Raw genomic sequence first — 21022 nt, forward strand, 5'->3', positions numbered from 1 at the left:
TCTCGGTCCTGACAGTCCTGACAGCAGTCCAAAGCTGGGCAAGGCAGTGCCACTTTCGACCACCACATCCACCAGGTTCGTCCCTTTCCGCCGCCCAGCAGGAGAACTTTAAGGACAAGAAAACTTTTTGTTCGTTGCGTTGCATGGGGCTATGTATGTGCGGCGTAAGCCCATCCAGACAGACCTGCAAGCTGTCATGTCAGCATTCAGCATCTCAGCCCGTCTCTGCACGCGAGTGGCATCCGGAATCCCACCGACCTTATTATTATCATCAGCACAATGCGCACGGCACGCTGACCTGCATCCCTCGCTCTCCTGCTTACACGCTCCTTGACATGGGCCTGCTGCTGACCCCTGCCATCCTCCGGCCCCATGTTATTTTCGCGGGGCCCCAGGTTTTGCCTTGTTAGCTTGGATCTCATCTAGTCTACCCTGCGCCTGCGTTCCCTCATGCGCCCGGCAACGGCAGGGATCGAGTCCAGCCAGTTGTCTAGTGGCATCTGCCGACTGTCACTCTTCTACGTTGAGTCTTATTATCCCGCTGTTCTATCAAAGGGTCGCCGTCCATAACTACCTAGGTTTATGCATGTGGTTTATAAACTGCCAATCAGTGCTTTGCCTGTATATAGCGTGACTTGAGGACGACCTTGGTGCACCCCTGGCTTCCTCATAACCAACAATTGAACCTCGCTGTCAGACCGGCGACTCAGCCACGGTCGCTCTTCGCTCCAGCAGCTGCCAGTCTATCCAGTTCTTGGTCGTACCGGAGCACCTCATAGAACAGTCTCAACGTGCCCGGACTCTCCGGCGCACAGCGACTTCATAAGCTTCCACACCAGGTGCCGCAGCGGCCTGTCATGCGTGCGCTCGACCTCGATGCGCGCCCCGTGGTCAAGCATGAACACACACACCTCGTCCTGGCCCTTCCTCGCCAGCCGTGTAAGAGACCTTGAACACGTCAGACTTCGCGCCGTGCCGCACCGCTACCCGCACGCCGTTAATGTTATCCGTCTTTGCGCTTCACTCTGAGAGGGGCGGGGTGGGCGAGCGGTATGAGTCCTCTTAGAGCACGGTTCTCGAGTCGGCCCTGGAGGTGTCGGCTGCACTGCGTCAGTGCAGCTATGTCGCAGGCGTCAAGGTCTGTAAGGATAGAGTTTGGGAGCTCGTTTAGGAGCCATTCTAGAGTGGACTCTACTGGTATTGCTTTTTGGTCTTCTGCCCTCATCCGCGGGATCCTTGATGTCCGAGCTGAAAGGGGCTGTGAGATTATTTCTAGTGAAGAGTGACCTCTTTTACTCTGCTTGAGCCTGCGGTTTGGTATTCGGCGGCCAACATCGCTTTGCCAACATGCGAGCATACCGTGCAGAGGCGGCTGGTCACCAGATCCGATGTCCCAGTCTTCCCTCCAGACTTGTAGAGAACCATCCAAGTCTTGAAGATGTGACTGATCCTAATCATACACAGTAAGCAACGAGAAAGATTCTTTTGTTCCATTAAGCATGGTTTAATTATAGCATGCCTCCCCTCTATACAATTTTAGACAGCACTTGAGAGGAACCTTGCATGCAAGGTAAATATGTTGATAAGAAGTTCAGCTACAGGGACTGTGCTTTGATCTATCGTTACTTCCGCCGATGCTTTAGTGGTAAGGCAATAGGATATCTGATTCCACTGACCATTGGTCGATCGCCCGCAAGAGCTCCATCGGGTCTCCATCAATGATGAAATGGGAAATACTGCAAGACTGCGGTCGTGTTGAGTCTCTTTGAAAACCAGCAGTGTTGTTCAAGTAGATAATTGAGATACCAAATTATATCGACCTAATTACTTTCTACTTGGATCAACTGTGACTCCCCACCCCGTGCTTAGAGCCACCGCGCACAATAAAAAAGTCATACCTTGCAACCATGATGCAGCAACATTTGAAAATAGCCCGCCAATCTAATTTCTTCCCTGGAAAGTTATCCGAAGCTTTTTGAACTACATGTGTAATGGGCTTTGATTTCATATGGATCCTTAGCTGTTACACGACCATCTGTGCGCTAATATCTTCTCCAAGACAAGTTCTAAAGTCGATTGAGGTGAGCATCGTGTCAGGAAAATGCGGGCTCCAGAAGTCACCTCGCTTTGTCAACGAAGCTACTGGCTGACCCATTTTCCTCAGCCACATCATCTCAGCCAAGAACGCGTTCCAATATTTAGGCCAGTGCTCCTGACTTCAGTGAATGCTCTGAGATTTCAAATCCAACGTGTGGACCAGGCTCCAAAGAAACCTGATCTACTTTCTAGGACGAGCCGGACGTGCTCGATGGAGGTGACAGTTGGGACTGGAGAAGGCCCATTCCTTCCCGTGCCTAAAGAAGTTGTGGCGCTTGCTTGGTCTACATAGGTTCCTCCAGAATTTCCAAAGGGCATATTGATACTGCCACCAAAGTTTCACGACGGAGGCACAGTGGAAAGGGGCCCAGTTAAAACCGGATTTCTCGGAGGGGGTGCCAGTGGTAGCCGTTTGTGCAACGGTCGCTGTGGAGCTAGCTCCAAGAGGAGACTCTGGGTCTGTTCCAATTGCCAAATACAACAAGCCATACGCAAGTCTTGGAAATCCTGGTAGCAACCCGAAGAAGGGGTGTTTGAAGCAACGGGTGAGCTGTTTTGGGCCCCACGTCTGGGACCTCGGGAGCCATGGTGGCCGGTAATATTATCAATGATCTGTGATGGGGAAAAGGCAGGCGTGAGAGTGATCTGAAAGGCTGAGGAGAGACTGCTCGAGAAGAATCATTCACATTTCTTGAATATGGGATCGTGAAGACTGAATGTGTCGTCTTCGAGCTACAAGGACGTTCTGCTGGGGCGGCTGCGGTGCTGGTAATACAGTAGAAGGAACTGATATTGACAAAATAACAATAATAATGTTCTGGTAACTGCATCTCTACTTCAACATGGTAGTCTGCAAAGGATAATGGTAGTAAAGTGGCAATTGAAATAGCTCTTTTTAATAAGTAATACTTGATTATTAATGGAGGTTCATGTCTGTGCAGGCCACGCTGAAGTGAGGAAGTGGGTACTGTTGGGTCGAAGCTGGAGGGGACTGAGGAGTAGAAAAGGCGTTTCCGAATCTGCTTATAGTAGAGGTGGGAAGAAAGGCTCTACGGATCGACGGAATTTCTGAAGGCCTTCGGGGGAGGCCAGGGGACACAAAACAAGTGCGTCATTTCAGCCATCGACTCGCTGGTCCCAGCTGCCCGCAACGCAAGCCCGATAAACTTGACCATGAGTCCCGTCGATGAGAACGAGTAGGTCTAGCTTGCCCAGGGCTGGGTGGCAGGACACGTACGTAGGTAAACATGTTCAGGATCGAGCTGGGGCAGCTGGGGCGCGCCCAACTGACCAGCATGCAGTCGCTAAATACAGCAAGGCAAAATGACGCCAGGTTCTTGTTCCTGCCTTCATCTTGGAACAGAGATTTAACTGGTGTGATTTCGGTAAGCCTCACCTGCCGCTGATCATCAGCACAGTGCAAGGGAAATAAAGGTACCTAGGTAAGTACCTAGGTACCAAGGTGCTCGCTCGGTATGCCCGGCAGACATTGGGTTAGAGTTCCGATTTGTCCAAGGTACCAAGCATCAAAGCAGGCATCGAAATTGGCTCGAAAGAATCAGCCCTAGAGGCTCCTGCATATTTTCCAGGGGGCGGAAGTGGATAAGCTGTTCCGGAGTGAACCTGCTCTGGTGCCGAAACGGTCACCACGTGGGCAGAATCCCCTGCTCTTGTAGGATGTGAACCAGAGAAGGTTTTTCGTAGAGAAGCTGCATGGGCAATGGAAACTTCGATGCACAAAGACAGCGGAGGAGCGGCTCGGGAGCCACATGGATAAAACTTTCGGGAGCTGCGCCGCAATCACTGCCTGGTGCGAGACAAGGCTGCCAGCGCTCGGCCCTCTACGAGTACCTAGGTATCTAGGCAACTAGGTGCAGTTTTGAAACTTTGACTTTTTCAGAAAATGGATGTTATTTGCCAAGACCCAGGCTATGTGGTGCCAACATTGAAGGGCTACGGGTCGTGCTCGTGGGCCAGTACCTAGGTAGTCCCGACCAGGTCTGCACTTACTAGGTAACTGGAAAATTAACTGCTCAGGTGGTCGGAGCAGTGTGCAACGCCGCGCTATCCAATTTTCAGGTTGCCATAGTCCTCACAGGTGGTCACCCCTCGACAATTTGCCACATAGAAAAGACTGCGTCTGACCGTGAGACGCAAATGTGGATCATTTCCTTCTCTACTTAAGCACCCTGATAGAGTCCAGTAATCATTTTAGACTAGCCTATTCAGTAACAGGACCCGGGGAGTTTGTCAAGGTATAACATTTGAATGTCGGCACTACGGACTCAATTGTGCAGTACCTAGGTAGCGACGCCCAGACTGCCTACCTAGGTACCTAGGTAACTTCCCCTATTCCGGGACAGGAGCACATAATATCCAGACGCCAACCTTTCAGTTTTCCACTATTAAACTCATCCATAGCCGTAATTACCTGTTGGGTATGGTGCCACCTCAAGCACTAGCTGTTTTATCTCTATGTATGGGGGATAGGGCTGACCGATGCACAGGGCCAGGGATGAGAGTGAGTCGCTCGAACACAGCGAATACTTTCTCAGGCACCCGTCCCGTACAGATGCTATTTGAAGGAGGTTCATATGTACCATACTGCGTTATCTGCATGTTGTGCGCGGCGAGGAAATGTCATTGGGTGGAAGCGGACCGTGACCCGCATGATCGACCATGTGATGAGGACAGACAGTGCACAATGGAGTTTGTTTTGTATTCACCTTGTCCTGTTCGAAGGCGCTGAGGCAGCGAGGAGTCAACAGGGTAGATCCATGGCCTGGACGGGGGTGATGGGCACCGGAGACTTGAGCTCATAATACCAAAGTACCGCGGATATGGACCTAGCCATGCTACCTACTGCCTGAGCTGCATCTTCAACGGCTGTCAACGTCTTTGCGCTACAACCAAAACAGGCCAGGGGTAGCCGATAAAAAAGCAGGTACCTTCTAGCCGGGTCGGTTGATAGGGACCAGCCGACGCGTCTGACGCGATTCCGCGCGACCTCCTCTCCTTTGGACATCCGCCGGCACCCTTCCGGCGCCGATCCCCCAGCCCCAGATATATCTATTTCGAGTCTCACCACCTCCTTTGACCCACTGGAACCAATGGAACGTCTCCCACATGAAACTATGGCGCTTATCTCTTTCTCAACGGGTTGATCTCGTTAGTCGGGCACTGTGTTAGAACGGTGATGCAAGTGAGGACTTTCGTATGGCCTTGTGTCTTCAGGCTCGATCGTCACGGACGAAGGTGATAGGACAAAAGTACTCAGGACTCTTTTTGCTCATACAACTCCACCTCCATCGTTTTCTGTAACTGAGACTTGATCTAATGGAGCTTTCTAAAATGGTGTTTGTAGATCCGAGCATCAAATACCTAGATAACCGAAACTCTCAAGCAATTTTGGCCTGTCTCGCGTCTTCCGCCCGGCGAGACTTCGAATTTGCCGCCCAAATACCTGCAGACGCTGAACACATACAGCTAATGCAAACTAACAAGGCCGGCACAAGGAGCTCGGAGGCCAAAGCGTACGCCACCAGTCAGACGCTGATGCCTCGTCGAAACCTGCAAGCCGGTTTCGTAGGTCATAATGCTAGCCTAGATCCTGCAGCCCCGATGTCATGTTACTCAAAAGTATACAATGCAATGCCTCCTTGCATCCGCTCGATGCCGTAGAAGATGACGGATCACCGCAGGAACCCTTGGCTTAGTGTCAGGCCTTCAGCAGTGGAGTGAGATGATTCGGCCGGCAGCTTTCGTGCCTGGATGGCAGCATGCATGACTACCCAGGGATCTATGCACGGTCTGGGCCCGGCAGGCGTGTATGGTGTTCGTCGCTGCAATCCAGCCGGGGACGCGCTTTGTACATCCGGGAGCCCATGATATCGAGGTCCGCATTTTCTCAGGCGCGTTACAGGCATCTCGGACCCGCTTCGAAGCTCCGAAGGCATTTGTTCACAGTCCCAGGCTCGCTTTGCAAAGCTCTGTTTTAAGATGGGGCTCACGGGCCTAGAAGCGGCGTAGACCGTAGTCCAGAGGTACAAAAGGCGCTGGAGAACTCTTCCACCAAATTATGAGTTCCAAACGACCTCATAGTTCATCGGACGCTCCCAGTTATCTCTTAGACAAATCCCACGTATCTACATACTTTTCCACAAACCTCTCTACACCAATTATACTCAAGACTCTTTGAAATGGCCATCAAGAATAGGGAGACCATCATCATCAAGCCCAAGCCGAGACCGAGGCCGTCGACCAACGACTCGGAGAAGACCCCCAGCAAGACCAAAGCCAAGAGCAAGGACAAGAACAAGAACAAGCGTAAACACAAGAACGAAACGAAAGGAAAGACTCAGGCCGACAAGATTGCTAGGATGGTGCAACCCGAAGGCTTTTGTTCACTTGAGATTTGTGCGAATTGTACGCATCAACCCCGATCTCAGCCTGGCATCCCGGCCGTTCGAGTTTTCACAGAAAAAAGAAGACACACTAACTCCATGATTTTAAGGCTCTTGCGCACGATACTACTAGCCTTCCTGTTCAGTAGTGCTTCGCGGGCTTTGTGGCCACCGAGATCGATGTCGAGGATTTGAGGCCATCTGAGCAGGGACACGTGATGAAAGTCACTCTTCAAAAGCTTATTGGCGGAGGTGGCTTAGGTCAATTCAGGGGTCGAGTGATGTAAGAAGAGCCTGGACAGCTTTCGGGGTTCAGAGCAACCCTGCGTCTCTCGTACAACCAGAAGATAGATGGCTACATAATCGAGGACTGTTGGCCCTCACCGCATATGCGCACACCTAAAGATCTACTCTTGGCTGTGAAGGCCTCCACATTTCGACCCAAACGCTGTTGTGCTTGCCGAAGACTCGGGATTCGCCACGACGGCTCGGGTCGTCCTGCGCTAGGAGCTGCTGGACACCACCACAGCTGCACATCGGCGGCGGCGCCCAATGAATCGTGAAGTCGGTGTCTCCCATCGCATGACTTTGGGGGCCGACAGTATAACGTGACCCGCCAACCCACATTAGAGTTTTGCGGAGATGACGCCCGACTCCTGCGGCACCTCACGCATTCAGGCTCCTGAGCGGTGTGTGAATCCGTCTCTTGGTTATCGTCGAGGCTCTTGGTGTGGGGGGCGGAGATATGCCATTCGCCGGGTAGGTAACGCCCGACAACAATCGAGCGGCCCGATGGTCGCAGATCATAGAGTGGCAGTGTTTTCGGTGTGGTGGGAGCTCCAAAGCATTCGCGACGACCGCCCGACGACCTGCGACGACTCTCTATCCCGTGAAATATGTTTGCCAGGTGGGGCGACTCCTTTGTATAAAGCTAGCGTGCCCCGCCCATGATGATGAGACGGTCGAGATGAGGACCTCAAAGATCACACATCTCTGCCTGTCCTTCTCACTTGTGTTTGAAATGCCGAGAACACCCATCGATCTTGACGAGCTGGAAAGAGGTGCGGGCGTGAGCCATGCGCCTGCGTCTGAGAATGGGAGAGGGACAGCGGAGACTGGCCAGGACGGCGGCGGCGGCGTCAATTTGGAAGGTTCGGCTTCGACAGTAACTTCTCCTGCAGCTGCTGAGGATGAAGTTAGTCCTGGTCAGTACTGTCACCAGCAAAAAAACTGCCGAGATGAAGCTGATGACATCTTTCAGAGAAAGACGTGGGGCAAATAGGCCTAGCTCGATTAAAGTCAAGAGACAAACAGCTCAACTTCTTTCCTGCCTTTGCGACAGAGAGGAACATGGTCCTAGACCAATCTGTCGTGGCAATAGACAGCCTGTCGAGAAAGATGCGCCGCCTAAGGAAGAGAATCAATGAAAAATTTGGGGTCGAGCCACATAGCTTGAGCCGAGGTCACCGAAGCCGCAGGAGATGGGAGAGAATGTCGAAGACACTGAGGGCCAAGCTGAAAGAACACTGTATGCCCACCCACACCCCCCCCCCCCGGCATCGTACTCACCAAGATTCATCCATTTGAGGTCAAAAACATTGACGAAAATGTCTGCTCACAGGTACCGACTTCATCGCATGGAAGGCTATGGATGAATGCGCGCGTCCACAACCGCGAGCCCTTAAGGTGCTGCAGAACTGGATCGCAAAGCAATCAGATCGGCAGTGGGAGATGTACAATGTCGAAGACGTGGATTTCTTTCGTCTACTTAGCCCAGAGAGAGGACCGATAGCGCGGTTTGTTCACGAGTATGTCCCGGCCATGGACTTGGCCAAATATATTCTTGTGAGTGGTCCAACCTTCAGCGGTGTATTAGTGGATTATCGACAGACTTCGGACTGACCGAATCGAAGGGTCCGTTCCTGACTCGCAGCTCGGAGGATGATATGTTCGAATATCGTGTTTATGTCGAAAGCAGGCTCGAGCGGGTCGGCACTGGAGTTGCGCTGATCCTGATAATTGCCTTTCTCCTCATGCCCTTGGCTGTCTTGACCTTCTTCGGTGCGAATGCCGCCGTCAGTGTTTCCCTAGTCTTGGTAATGGCTGTGTTAGTGTTTTTCCTGGCTGAATCGATGGAGAAGAGTGAGGGTCGTCGGTTACTGCTTGTCTGTGCATACCTTGCAGTCATGGGCATGTTTCTGCCGCAGAACTCCTAATGCCCTGGTCTGGCTATCTCATCGAACCCAGAGAGGGTGTTGAGACACTGGTTCTGTCTCAGAAGTCGAATTTCAGTACCTCCGAGTCAAAATCGAAGAAAATTTTGTACCGCATTCCGTACCGAAACGGATGCATGATAACCTTGGAACCCGCTTGGTCGTGAAAGAAGAGAGAGATCGAGGCTGAAGCCCAGGCTGCCAGAAGGCGAAGAAGTGAGGGGAGTGGGTGAAGCACACATGTTTCTCCAGCACCAAAATTTCCCTTTCACGTTGGCTGATGCAGGATCTGCAGGCTTTGGGGGCCTTTTCCCCGGCATCAGGGGGGGGGGTGGTCCCAGTCGCAGCCCTGGAGTGCGTGGCCGCCTCATGCAGCCACAGCAGGTAATGTCCCATTATCACACGGGCACTTCCCTGATTCAAAGGTATTTTACAAGGGGCTTCTGGCTGGCAAGTCACCCCTGCTTGGGACTTTTCACACTTCGCTGTGCCTCGCGAATATCTATGCAGGTTAGATGGACTTTGGATCACACGTCAGGCCGGCCTGCTGCTTTTGAGAGAACAGCGAGGAAATATCTATGCACCTAGCGATCGGAAAGGTCTTGCGATAGCAGGACATCGGGGAAGCTGGTAGGAGGCCCATCTGGCGCTTGAGGTCTACCTTTAGGGACCATCTTTCAGGTACATGGCGCAGCAACAGGGCCAAGCGAATCAGGGATATCAATTCCAACAGTGAAACAACAATGAACGCCACTCTCCAATGAGTCATTCGCAAGTGGAACGCGATCAATCATGTTGGTTGAGGTTTCCTGGCCAGCGTGGCTTGCAGTAGCTCAAGTGCTGCCTAACATCCTGGCAGGGCTGAGGGAAGGAGGGCCAGAACATTAATGCGGTGAAGCATTTCACGCACTGCCGTCACATCAATAATATTTGGTATACAGTCGTAGCAGAGGCCCTAAGGCTGTTGCTAGTTTGCTGTGTTTTATAAAGTTGTCCTATGGGAGGAGCCGGGGGGTGGTGCTGGCATAGGAGGTTGTCCGACAGGAGCCCTTTGGGTAGGTACTTAGGGATGCTGTGGCTGCATGTGCGTATCGGACAAGCGTGTTGTATGCTCGACCACACCGCGACGGTGACAATCGCGATTCTTCTCCTCTACCGGATGAGTCTGATCGCCCAGATATTTGATATCTTGGTAATTCTGATTTATGCATGGGCCAAGCATATGGTTTTGATGCAAACAGCATACTCAAGTATCTAGATGGATAATATGTGCGCGGCAGCGGCTATCGGCTTTCCCAGCGTGCGTCACCCACCCACCTAGGCAGACAGTATCAGGGCCATGGGCTGATCGCCCGCAGGACCAACCAGTAGGTCCGTACACCCTGCTTATCTTATCAGCCCAAGTAGCCTCTATACCTCTTGTGATACAGGATTTCAACTTTATTACTTCCCCCGTACTATTCCTTAAGTAACTCTAGTTTTAAATTAATAACATTTGAATTCTTTATAAATAATTTGAGCCTCTTTTATTATAAGTTATGAGGACTATCTTAGATAGCTTAATATTTGGTATAATTTTACTGCGGCTCGTAGAGCTACCCCTGGTTGGGACATTTATGGAGCGAATATGAAGGAGAGGCCACCACAGCACAGAAATTTGGGTCAAACCGATGGACCACCCAGCACATCCTTTATTGCAGCAGACATTGCGGTGGTGTGGCTCCTTAGATCAACTAGTGGACATATTGCATATCTTTTGCTGCGACAATCAACTTGCCAAAGCCATCGGTGATATATGAAAGAGGTCACATTCTAAGGTTCCGCGCGAACTTTCAATGTTCCTATCCAGCGTATGGGGGACGATTGTTGATCGACTTCGATTTTGTTAGTCTCGTTCTCAAGGTTATCTATCTTGCTTTCACCTTCGTTCCGATCAGTCCTCAATGTTGATTCAAGAAACCAGCGAGATTCTAGCAACCGTTTCATGCTTCATTGGAAGGAAAGCTGTCCCGTTCGGCGGTCTCCCCCCGTATTCCATTCCTGCCCAGGTGCCGGCTGCCTTCCTCCAAGGCTTCCAAAATACTCGCAAAACACGCCTGTTCGCCCCTCTAACAACGCCGCAGGGAACTCTGCCCACAAGCGAAAGCCAGCTCGAAATGTGTCCCACCAGACGAAGACCCGGACGCCTGTAATATAAAAGACGAAAACATTCAAGTTGAAGAAAAAGGGGGTATCTCATAGGATCTGAACTGCCTGTAGCACATATATCAAACCAACGCCTACAAGTGCGAATATGGCGCCGCCGCTTAGCCCAGACACGTCGGAGTACTCGACGGACGAGGCAGAGTGCCCGCCCTGGCCACCGGACGACGACGATGAAGATGATGACGAACCAGTCTGGGAAGCCACCCCAGCCCCACTCGTCGCCGAGGCACCAGCCGAGGCCGTTCCAGAAGCGGCGGCAGCGGGTTCAGTCAGAGCAGCCCAATTGGAATATTCGCCGCTCATGGCCTGCGCAACAGCGACCCCAAAAGCGCCGTAGGGCTCGCCGTTGGCAGTGTGGTCCGACAGTGGGGTGTCGGGGTCGGCGGGGTCGGCGACGGGATTATACGCGTACGCGTACGCAAAAGTAGCCGTCGTATTTGCGGCGCCGAACGAGTCCGTGTTGAGACATCCGCCGCAGACGAAGGTGGCGGAGACGTGGGTGTCGTTGACAAAGGTGCCGTCCGGGATCTGGGTGATGGTGATGGGGTTCGCCTTGTAGGGGTTGGCGCCGTTGTCGATCTCGTAGCCGGTGGCAACGCGGGGCGAGATCATGACGGTGTTGTCTTTGGCCGTGTTGGGCCAGGCGACGACCATCAGGGGCCCTGTCATGGAGGCGCCGAAGTCGATGCCGCCCCATCCGGCCCCGTCTTTTAAGGGTGAGACGAGCTGGACTATAAGGTCGTCTTTGGGGTCCTGGGGCAGGGCCATGCCGAAGTGAAATCCTTGGTTCGCATAGCCGAGGAATGTAATGTTTGAGTTGCTGTCGATGTACTTGGTGGCCTGAGGTAGGCCATCGCTGCCAGCAGCTGCTGTTGTGCCCACGATGGACAGAATGAGGGTGACGAGAGTTGCGGGAAGGGCGTGCATAATGAGCGACTGGTCTGGAGAATTGGCCTGCAATCTCGGTGGTAGGATTTGTTGTCGGTCATCACGCTTCAAGGTCGTGGCCATGGGCGTGGTGGCCGACCTTATGAGAGACCTTCGATCTGGCCGTCATTGTGGGCGGCTCGGAATGATTGGCCAAGCGGCATTCACGAGGAAACAAGTGCCTATTGTAGTCCGAGTCACCTCTGCAGGGATGCATGTTTCAAAGCCAAGGAAACATACAAACCATTGGGCATTCTCAGCCAACCACCAACGCGGCGTATTGAAAGGGGTATTGGTCTGACAAAGTATAATGCCGGGTCCTGGGTTTGGCCTGTCTGCGGAGCATTGCGAATGGAAGACCTCAAGTGCTACGACCGCGGTGGTACGTCACCTTGCCTTTCCCGCCATCGTCTGCCACTTTGAAATCAGACCAGGGTTTGGCCTTGAATATTAGACTACCAATCCGGCTCTCGCCACGCTACCAGATAGATATGCTGGTCGGTATGTCTCGTGTTACGCTCGCGATAGGAATGAGAGCAACTTGCCATAGAAGAACACTTCACCGAAAACCGGGCATTCGTCGTGGTGAATGGCAAGATGCGAAATTCTTTTACGCTAGTGTCCCCGCCCTCAACCGCAGCGGGTGGACCGACAGGCAGTGGGCCTCAAGTGCTGCTTCTCTCCAACTACAACCTCGGAAGTTGACTATGTGACTTACTACGCAGCTTGCCTGAGCTTAATTCGACGACACCCGTCTCCTCAGCTCCTGCCCCAGTAGGCCTCATGCTATATTCTGCTCATATCTCGCCTCTACGACAATGCAACTCGGACTCCAGGGAAAGGTCGTGCTGGTGACAGGTACGCATATATGCGATCCCATGACAGGCACGACATCAGCCCGGCCGGTTCTGACAAGGCCCAGGCGGCACAAAGAGCATCGGTCTCGCCATAGTCAAGTCCTTTCTTGAAGAGGGCGCAACTGTGCACTTCTGCTCGCGCACCCAGTCGGGCGTCGATGCCACTGAGCAGTCCCTATCCTCATCTCACCGCGAGGGCAAAGTCCACGGCCACACTGTCGACATCACCAAGCCCGACGAGGTATCCGAGTGGGTCAACCAGTGTGTCAAGCTCAGCAGCCGCATCGACGTCGTGGTGTCCAACGTCTCCGCCCTGGCCGTGGACAACAGCCGCACAAGCTGGGACTCAGCATACCAGGCCGACATCGTCGGTACCTACAGCCTGGTCGACGCCGCCCTGGCCCACCTCAAGGAGTCTAAGGGCAGCATCGTCACCATCTCCTCAGTCTCGGGTCGCTACATCGACTTCACCGCCCCCTCGCCCTACGGCGCCTTCAAGGCCGCCCTAAACCACTATACCTCGCAGCTGGCGCACAGGCTCGCTATCGACGGTGTCAGGGCCAACTCCGTCAGCCCGGGCAACATCTACGTTCAGGACGGCATCTGGGGCGATATCGAGAGGGAGAAGCCTGAATTCTTTGCAGAGCAGCTCAAGGCGAACCCGACGGGGAGGATGGGAAGGCCAGAGGAGGTTGCCGATGCGGTTGTATGGCTGGCTAGCGACAGAGCGAGCTTTGTGAGCGGGACCAATTTGCTGGTCGACGGTGCTGTCTCACCTGCCGTGCAGTTCTGATTCTAATATTAAATCGAAAGTCGCCTTACGATGTGAAGATACTTTCCTTTCCCACTTATTGGTGACCGGGTGAGGAGTTGGTGGTTGCTAGTAATAAGAGCGTAGACTTAAAGGAGGACAAGCTCATTACACCCTCCCTTCATCTTCTCGCAAATCACTTCTAGAACTCTCTCTACGAGTTTTAACACTTCATTATAAAAGTCTTAAGGGTAATATATTATAAATTATTTCTTTATCTTAAGTTCTTTTAAAGTTAGTAGCTATATACTTAAATAGAGGTTATAATACTTACTTAATAAAGGTTTTATTAATATATATATATATATATATATATTTAAAAGGATAATTATTTATTTAAACTTCCCTTAATATAATTTATTTATATAATAACTATTTTTAAACTTAATCTTACTATATAACTCCTTTATAATAATTAAATTATAAGTTTCTTTTATTTATAATTAATATTATTATTAAAATAATACCCTTTAACTTTATTTATATATTATAAGGCTAAAGTTATAAATACCTATTATATTATAACTATTATTATTAATATTATATTCTTTTTAAATACTAGATCTTAAGTGCTTACTACTATATAAAGGCGCTATATATATCCTTAGATATATATAGAATAGAAGCGAAACCACATTGGTGACCAGGACAAGCGGATCTGTCTACGGTGTCGCCAAGTTGTTGGTAGGCTTGCTTGGATTGGTTTACTCAAACCAACTGTGTTGAATCAATTCGACAACAGGCCCAATATTGAGCCAGCTGCTTCAAGAGTCTCAATTTCTTCTCCAATACGGGGACCCTTTGTGTACCGAGGATGAAGAGGAAATGCCCGCCGGAAGCGGTGCCGGCAACTAACCTCCTTTCAATTTCAAGGCTGAGACAGGAACCCAATACAAAATTGCTTTGTCTATGTCGCCAGCCACCGTAACTGAAGGACAAAGTTTGCGCCCATGTGGACTTCTACGAGTACCTGATTAACTAGCTACACAAAACTCTGCTATCAACTAGGGCCACCAACGCTCCCCCGAATCTCCGGACTGCCTCCCTCCTCTTTTGTTTTCTTTTCATTTATTGGTTTATCTTTTTACCCGGACTGATTTTGGAAAGCCAAGTGAACTGGAAGGCAATCCCGGGAATTCACCATGAGCGATGACGACGACTTCTTTGACTATAGCAGCAGTAGTAGCGCCCATGCTGACTCCCTAGTATCCCCACGCCAACTTCCGTCCGATGACGGCGCAGAGGTCGACTATTACCCAGTAGGATTTCCTCTGAATTCCGATATATATGACACAACTCCCGACGCGCAGGAGGCGGCCTTTCCGAACCTGCCACCTGATTCTGCGGAGCCAGGTGAGGATGATTGGCAAACACTCAGACAATTCAGGCTCCATTTCCCATATGAATTCCTGGATAGGGATGGTCGCTGGAACACCCCCGCAGAAGTGGCTCAGCAGCCACTCGCGGGGCAGTTGCGGCAAGAGACTATCCAGAAGTTGGCGCTGACAGGCCATCATGTGGAGTTCGTGCCTGCCTGGACCGATCCAGGGTGGGAAGCGCGTTTTGTGCACACAGGTCGGGAGCCAAGGCAGGCTGAAGACCCACCGGAAGAGCAAAATCCAAACGATGACCCATTGTATCGAATGTATGCAAGGCCGGGCCTCTTCCAGACTCTGCGGCCCGCTCTTCTGGAACAGGATGCGGTCAGAAACCCGACGGATGCCGCCAAAAGATACGGCATAGACCCCAACAACGTGTATAGAGCAGGCTACGGTAAATCCGCAGCGACTCCAATGCAGGTGGATTTCAATATTCCCCTGACGAATCCCCGGGTGACACCGAGCAACCAAGGAGTGAAGCCCGTGGTCGACCAAGCCGACTACGATGCGGTGTACCGACAGTACCAGAACGCTCTGTCTGCTCGAGGCGGATATGCTTCCGAGGATGACTTCCGGGCGGCACTTCAAAGTATCGCTCCTGGAACTCTACATCCGGACTTGGGCGCAAGCTGTGACGGGCAGGTCGCCAACGCACTCTTGCAATACATGGATCAGAAAACCGACTTTGACCTGCGAGAAGATTACCAGCGGATGCTTTTTGGCGGCATCTCGACCAACGAGGTATGGAAGTTCTGTATCCGCTCAGATCAAGAAGGAACGGCTGTGATGAAAGGGCTCGCTGATCAAGTATAATCGCAGCTGGTAGAGGAGGGTGCATGGACGATGGACAAGACCGCCGTCTGTGAGCTGAATAGTCCATTACACGAGTAAGTCCGGCAAAAGCCTATTACATCACCACATGTAAATCTAGTTAACCGATGAGCGCGCAGCCTCCTCACGAGGGACAAATGGGCAGTGACTACCGACAGGGGCATAAGCCATGATGGCGAGGACCCCAAGAAGGTCAAAAAGGTGTACAATTTCCCGACCCAAAAGGGCGAATACTGCGCTGTATGTGCTCCCCTGGTATTCAAACAGTTCCTGAAAATGGAGCGCAATATGCCATACTAAAATGAGCTGTCCAAGGCGAACGACTTTCTCTGGATGGCCATCCAACCTGCCCTTCAGCTGGCTACAACTGTTCTTAACAGTGAGCACCCAGCAACATGGGCTTTTGCAGACATTTACAAGATGCGTGCGTGCTATGATTCCAGGAGAGCCGGTCGGGCCCAGCAAAGAATTGTATGGCGTCCTTCGTTGATTGATCCTTCCCTGCTTGTCGGAATCCATTGTGGTTGAAGCTCGGCTTGGAGAGCGGCTACCGTTCGTAGTACAAGGCTTTGTCTTGGACGGTTTTGATACAAGAGCAAGGTCTCAGACGAAACCAATTTGCAATGTGTTCAAGCAGTGTGCCAACCTCTTCTAATGATTCATACATACAGACAAACAGACACCTCTGGGCGGCAGTCAACCGGAAAGAATACTTCGCCACGTACCTAGACGAAGATCCGGACGAGTTCATGCCGGAGCAGGAGGTATTGAAGAGTCTGGAGTTCAACTCGGTATATTGGGTCTGCGAAATCCTGAAGAAGTGTCTCACCTGGGATATAATGGCCAAGTACGACGACAACGGAAATAAGGGACCCGTCCTGATGGGTGTCACCCAATTAGAGGATCCTCGGGACAGTCCTCGAGAGCGGCCATTCACTATCAGAATCAGTATCTCTGCAGATTACATATGGCCGCTACTGATTGACGAATATACGCAAGCCGAGAAGGCGGTTTGCTCTTTCAATCTTGCATCAACCATGTTGCATGAATTACAAGTGAGTGGGAACCCTGCCCGCGGGTTGAGGTCCTTGTTCGCCTTTGTCGATTACTAACGCAGCCCTGTCAAACCGATAGCACGCTGTAGTCTACGCACGAGAACAGTTGTTCAATCCTTTGGCGACGTGGTTGAGATTCGACCCAACCGACGAGTGGCGTCGGATGGTAGGGCCGCCATGTCTGAGAAACTTAATGGAGTTTGGATATCGCCAAGTGTGGGACGATGCGCGTTATGCAACCCGTTCCCTGGTTATAACCTCGGAGGATGATCAGCACACCTTTCTTTCTGATGAGCGGCAATCAGAAGAAGGCTGGGCAATTGAAAACCAGGTGAGTACGAGTTCCCGTCGCTCTGGCTAGGCAGTCCGATCTATGGATTACATCCTCCATCACGGACAGCTCTCACGGGCAGTAGAAAGTTGCACGCTGACAGCATCTCTTTCTCCGAATCAGTATTGGGGTGCCGCTCCGGTCCAATTGGGCACGAATGGCTTCCTCCCGGAAACACGTTTCATTGACGAGGTTTTGACCATGTGTACTTTGGTCTCATGGCCGGGAGACTCAAGACTAAGAATCTTCAAAAGGATGCCCTTTCCCCTCATCGGCAGACTGTTCACCCGTCATTTCTGGAACTATGAACTAGAGAAGTGGGGCCACGAGGCAATGAAGATGTGGCCCATATCCCCACCGAGAGCGACTTGCCACTGGACCTTCTTCAATTGGCGACAAGTGCAATTCACATTCGGCTGGGCAGCGAGGGCATGGTTGCAAGATGTGGACTGGCGAGTGCGATACGACTGGGACAACGTGGTGGTCTGGACCTGGCTCAAACAATTGACCCGACTCGCCGTCGAGCCGAGGATTTGTAGTCTGCGGTGGTACACGCAGAAGCTGGAGTGGAAACAGACGGACAAGTCACTCTGGAGCCTGCGAAATGATTGCAGCAACAAGGCAACCATAGTCAGGAATTATATACAGCAGCTCCATAACGAGGTTTACTCGGAACAACCGCTACCGAACCCTACGCCGCCAATCGAACATGTTCATTTCAGAAATGCATTTGCCGCCATGGCAGGCATGCATAGGGCTCTGAGCAACGAGGCGTCGTTCTACCAGGCAGCCTGTGCTGACTACCATAGACAGCCGAATCCTGCAACAAGAGCAGACATCTACAACCTCTACGCCGCGGATATGAGAAGGCGCTTGGATACAATTCACCTCCGAATCATCGCCGATTGTATCGCATTCCTCGACACGTTCACAACCATTGATCCACTGATCCTCCTGAGAATAGCTCAGAGCGAACCAGCCGTGGAGTTGCTGGACCAGGCACGGCCGCGGCTGAGGGAGAGATTCGTGGCAGTGCAGGACGCCTTCCGGCCGGTACGCCAAACGTTTGATGAGAATCATCAGGCATATGCATTCCACATCCGGGACTTTGCGAACGTCCACCCCAACAACGCGCAGGACAATGCGAAGCGGATCGAGAGGATGGCAAGGAAGCACATGCGCAAGATGTCCGGGCCTGTATTGAAAGTAGTAGAAGGATGGATGTTCATTATTAAGACCGGGGCATTACTGAGAGTTGCGCAAGAAGGCACGCCGTTGGCTGAGATCAACAACAGGCTCGCTGCAGCGTCCGCCTTTGTCGGTGAGGTCCAGAGGCTTCAGAGACAACAGGTGGACCAGCAATATCCTCCTCCCCCCTCGGGAGAACGCGCGTACGCTCTGTTGAGTGACCCCAGGTTGGCCAATATAGTGAGCCAGAACCAGAACGACCCTGACCCCAGCTTGCGTCGGCAGCGCTTCAACACAGTATCACCAGAGCGAGGACAGATCAACTCCTGGCAGGCGGTGTATGCCGAGGCTTCAGGATTCGTGCCGTACCAAGACCCCACGACAGGCTTCACCCGGTTCTACCAGGCAAACATCCCGACCGAGGCGGGCCCCTTCGTCAATCCCGCGGCGGCGGCGGCGGCCCAGGCCCAGGGTCAGAGCCTAGTCGGGGCCTTCACGCCAGGAGGCAACGCGCAAGCACCCGGCGGGCAGCCCCAGGCCCAAGGGGACGCCGAGGCCAGCTTCAGGGGCCTCCTGCGAGGGCTCCAGACGGGCCAGCCTGTTCAAGGTGGCAACCCTCTCGGTGCCATGTCCGCCCTGCTCGGGGAGAGAGGACGCCAGCATGATGCCAACCCTGCACTGTCGGGCCACGTCGTCCCGGAGATATACAACCGGGCCCTGCAGACTGTTGCGGGGCCGAACGGGCAAGCCCTAGTAAACACCAACATGCCTGGCGCCAACAACATCTTCGGGGCGTCGGCGGCCCAGAGCAGCCTGGCTCAGCAGCAGATGGAGGCTCTGATCAGGCAACAAACGTTGGGACCAAACCCGCAGGCCACGCTGGGGAACTTCCCCGGCCTGCGCCCGGGGGTGGGCGTCGCTCCACCAACTCAGACCTATGAGCCCGTCGGAGGCAGTGCCTTTCCGGCAAACCCAGCGTGGACAGCTCCCAACCAGCAGGGCCCGTCCCAGCCTCAAGGAGGTCCACCAAATGCCCCTCAACCGCCACGGTTTCCACGCCAATGAGGGTTTCTACCGCCATAGACACAGTATGATTCCAAACGGAACGTTTTGATCATCGGTATGGCTTCTTGAGAAGAGATGAGAGGGCTTCAGATCGGGTAAGCGGAAGGACAATTGTCGAAGGATACATTCCCTCGGCGTCTGCAAGATGTATATTAGCACGCGGGTGAGGTCCGCAAGCTCTCACTAATTCCATTACTGTCTCCTCTGTCATATACCAGCCGAGGCGTATCAGAAGCTACTCCGCTGGCCGTGAAAAGAGATCGAGGGGTATTTCAAGATAGCTGCCGTTATGCAATGCATTACTTCGCAAATCACGTGTCTGACCAAATGTTCCATTCCGTAACGCCTCAGCCGTGCCCGATTGCTTGCCATAAACTCCATCTGATGCATCCAAACTGGCCCAAATCACTGCTTCTGCTTCTTCTCGGGATGCTCGGACTCGCCGGGCTCGGACGTGGGAACGTCGGGTAGCTTGCTCGCGATTTCCTTGGCCGCCTCGACATCTTCGTCGGGGTTGGCCTCGGCCTCCGCTTTTGGCTCGGTCTTCGCAGCGTCCTCAACCGGAGGGAAGTAGACCCTAGTGGACAATCAGTCTGGCTCCCCTATTCACGAACTCATAAACTAATACTGATCTACTTACGGAAGGAATTCAGCATAAGACTCAACGTCCTGCCTCACCCAAGTGACAAAGACGACCTTGTCCAGCTTCTGCCCTTTCTCGCTCTCCAGGAACTTCTTGACGGTGGAGATGGCGACAGGGGCAGCCTCATGAGGAGGGTAGCCATAGACGCCCGTGCTGATACCACACAGGGCCAGTGTCTTACAGTCGTTGTCGACGGCCAGGTTCAGCACGCTGTTGTAGGCCGACGTCAACAACCCCTCGCTCTCGTCGGGCTGGAAGGCGTTGTAGATGGGGCCGACGGCGTGGATGATCTTTTTGGCGGGCAGGTTGTGTCCAGCGGTGATCTTGGCATCGCCGGTGTCGCAGCCCCCAAGAGTGCGGCACTCGGCCAGGAGGCCTGGTCCAGCGGCGGCGTGGATGGCACCGTCGATGCCGCCGCCGCCGAGGAGCCTCTTGTTGGCGGCGTTGGTGACGGCATCGACCTCGAGCTTCGTGATGTCGTGGCGCACGAGGCAGACGCGGTCGTTGAGCGCCTTGGAAGGGGTGATGGAGCCGGCGGGCTTGAAGGAGAGGGTGGTGGGGATCTGGATGCTTGATGGCGTGGACGGGAGCTTGCCCAGCTTGTAGAGCAGGGAGAGGCTCGGGATCTCGTCGGCTGCGAGGAGCGACATCTTGGCTGCTATGGTTGCAAAAGGGCGCGCGGCTGCAAAATATCGCATCAAAAATCTACTGGCGTGATGCTGGCGACTTGCGATGTGTTGATGATGTGGGGTTTGACGGTGTGGTGTTCAGGTCGTGGAGAGGGAACCAGCAGAGCCAACACAGCTAATAACACAGCCAACAGATGTGGTGCAGGTACTATGTAACAATCAGGGATGACGACAGCGGGGAGCTAGCTGTGAGCTCCAACGGTCGCGGGGGCTTAGACCATGATCTGCGGTGCTTATCTTATCGGGGAGAGGCACTGCCCCTCGTCCTCACAACGGCCTGTGTGTGATTTGCGCCTGGCAATTTTGACTCACACCGGGCAGCGTCTCA

The 21022-nt window shown here is 52.8% G+C and overlaps 5 protein-coding genes across 5 annotated transcripts; 3 read left to right on the top strand and 2 right to left on the bottom strand.

Moving 5' to 3' along the window:
* Positions 1-6296: 6296 nt before the first annotated feature.
* On the top strand, positions 6297-6633 carry KVR01_009329 (uncharacterized protein; the record flags this gene model as incomplete). Its single annotated transcript, XM_044784512.1, has 2 exons — positions 6297-6522; positions 6611-6633. 2 exons carry the CDS (start codon positions 6297-6299, stop codon positions 6631-6633), a joined length of 249 nt encoding a protein of 82 aa, XP_044641831.1.
* A 4032-nt stretch (positions 6634-10665) lies between these two features.
* KVR01_009195 (uncharacterized protein) lies at positions 10666-11969 on the bottom strand. Its single transcript, XM_044788895.1, has one exon. It carries the CDS (start codon positions 11927-11929, stop codon positions 10949-10951), a length of 981 nt encoding a protein of 326 aa, XP_044641697.1. The 5' UTR covers positions 11930-11969; the 3' UTR covers positions 10666-10948.
* A 522-nt stretch (positions 11970-12491) lies between these two features.
* KVR01_009505 (uncharacterized protein) lies at positions 12492-13495 on the top strand (the record flags this gene model as incomplete). The annotated part of the gene is made up of 2 exons (XM_044789920.1): positions 12492-12703; positions 12768-13495. Exons 1-2 carry the CDS (start codon positions 12664-12666, stop codon positions 13493-13495), a joined length of 768 nt encoding a protein of 255 aa, XP_044642007.1. The 5' UTR covers positions 12492-12663.
* Positions 13496-14655: 1160 nt separating this feature from the next.
* On the top strand, positions 14656-19362 carry KVR01_008967 (uncharacterized protein; the record flags this gene model as incomplete). The annotated part of the gene is made up of 6 exons (XM_044789073.1): positions 14656-15633; positions 15712-15779; positions 15843-15963; positions 16395-16733; positions 16858-17109; positions 17233-19362. 6 exons carry the CDS (start codon positions 14656-14658, stop codon positions 19360-19362), a joined length of 3888 nt encoding a protein of 1295 aa, XP_044641469.1.
* KVR01_009150 (uncharacterized protein) lies at positions 19345-20843 on the bottom strand. The gene is made up of 2 exons (XM_044782910.1): positions 20003-20843; positions 19345-19939 (listed from the first exon to the last, which is right to left on the bottom strand). The coding sequence occupies exons 1-2, from the start codon at positions 20701-20703 to the stop codon at positions 19768-19770; spliced, it is 873 nt and encodes a 290-aa protein (XP_044641652.1). The 5' UTR covers positions 20704-20843; the 3' UTR covers positions 19345-19767.
* Between the last annotated feature and the right edge of the window lie 179 nt (positions 20844-21022).

Source organism: Diaporthe batatas (genome assembly GCF_019321695.1).
Source record: "Diaporthe batatas strain CRI 302-4 chromosome Unknown Contig00011, whole genome shotgun sequence".
Taxonomy (NCBI): Eukaryota; Fungi; Ascomycota; class Sordariomycetes; order Diaporthales; family Diaporthaceae; genus Diaporthe; species Diaporthe batatas.

What these genes read in the sequence shown, in the direction of transcription:
- KVR01_009195 (XM_044788895.1), bottom strand. Translation starts at nt 11,929, where the DNA reads ATGGCCACGACCTTGAAGCGTGATGACCGACAACAAATCCTACCACCG.
- KVR01_009150 (XM_044782910.1), bottom strand. Translation starts at nt 20,703, where the DNA reads ATGCGATATTTTGCAGCCGCGCGCCCTTTTGCAACCATAGCAGCCAAG. An exon ending in TCTTATGCTGAATTCCTTCC is followed by an intron (nt 19,940 to 20,002) that starts GTAAGTAGATCA and finishes ATTGTCCACTAG; the next exon opens with GGTCTACTTCCCTCCGGTTG.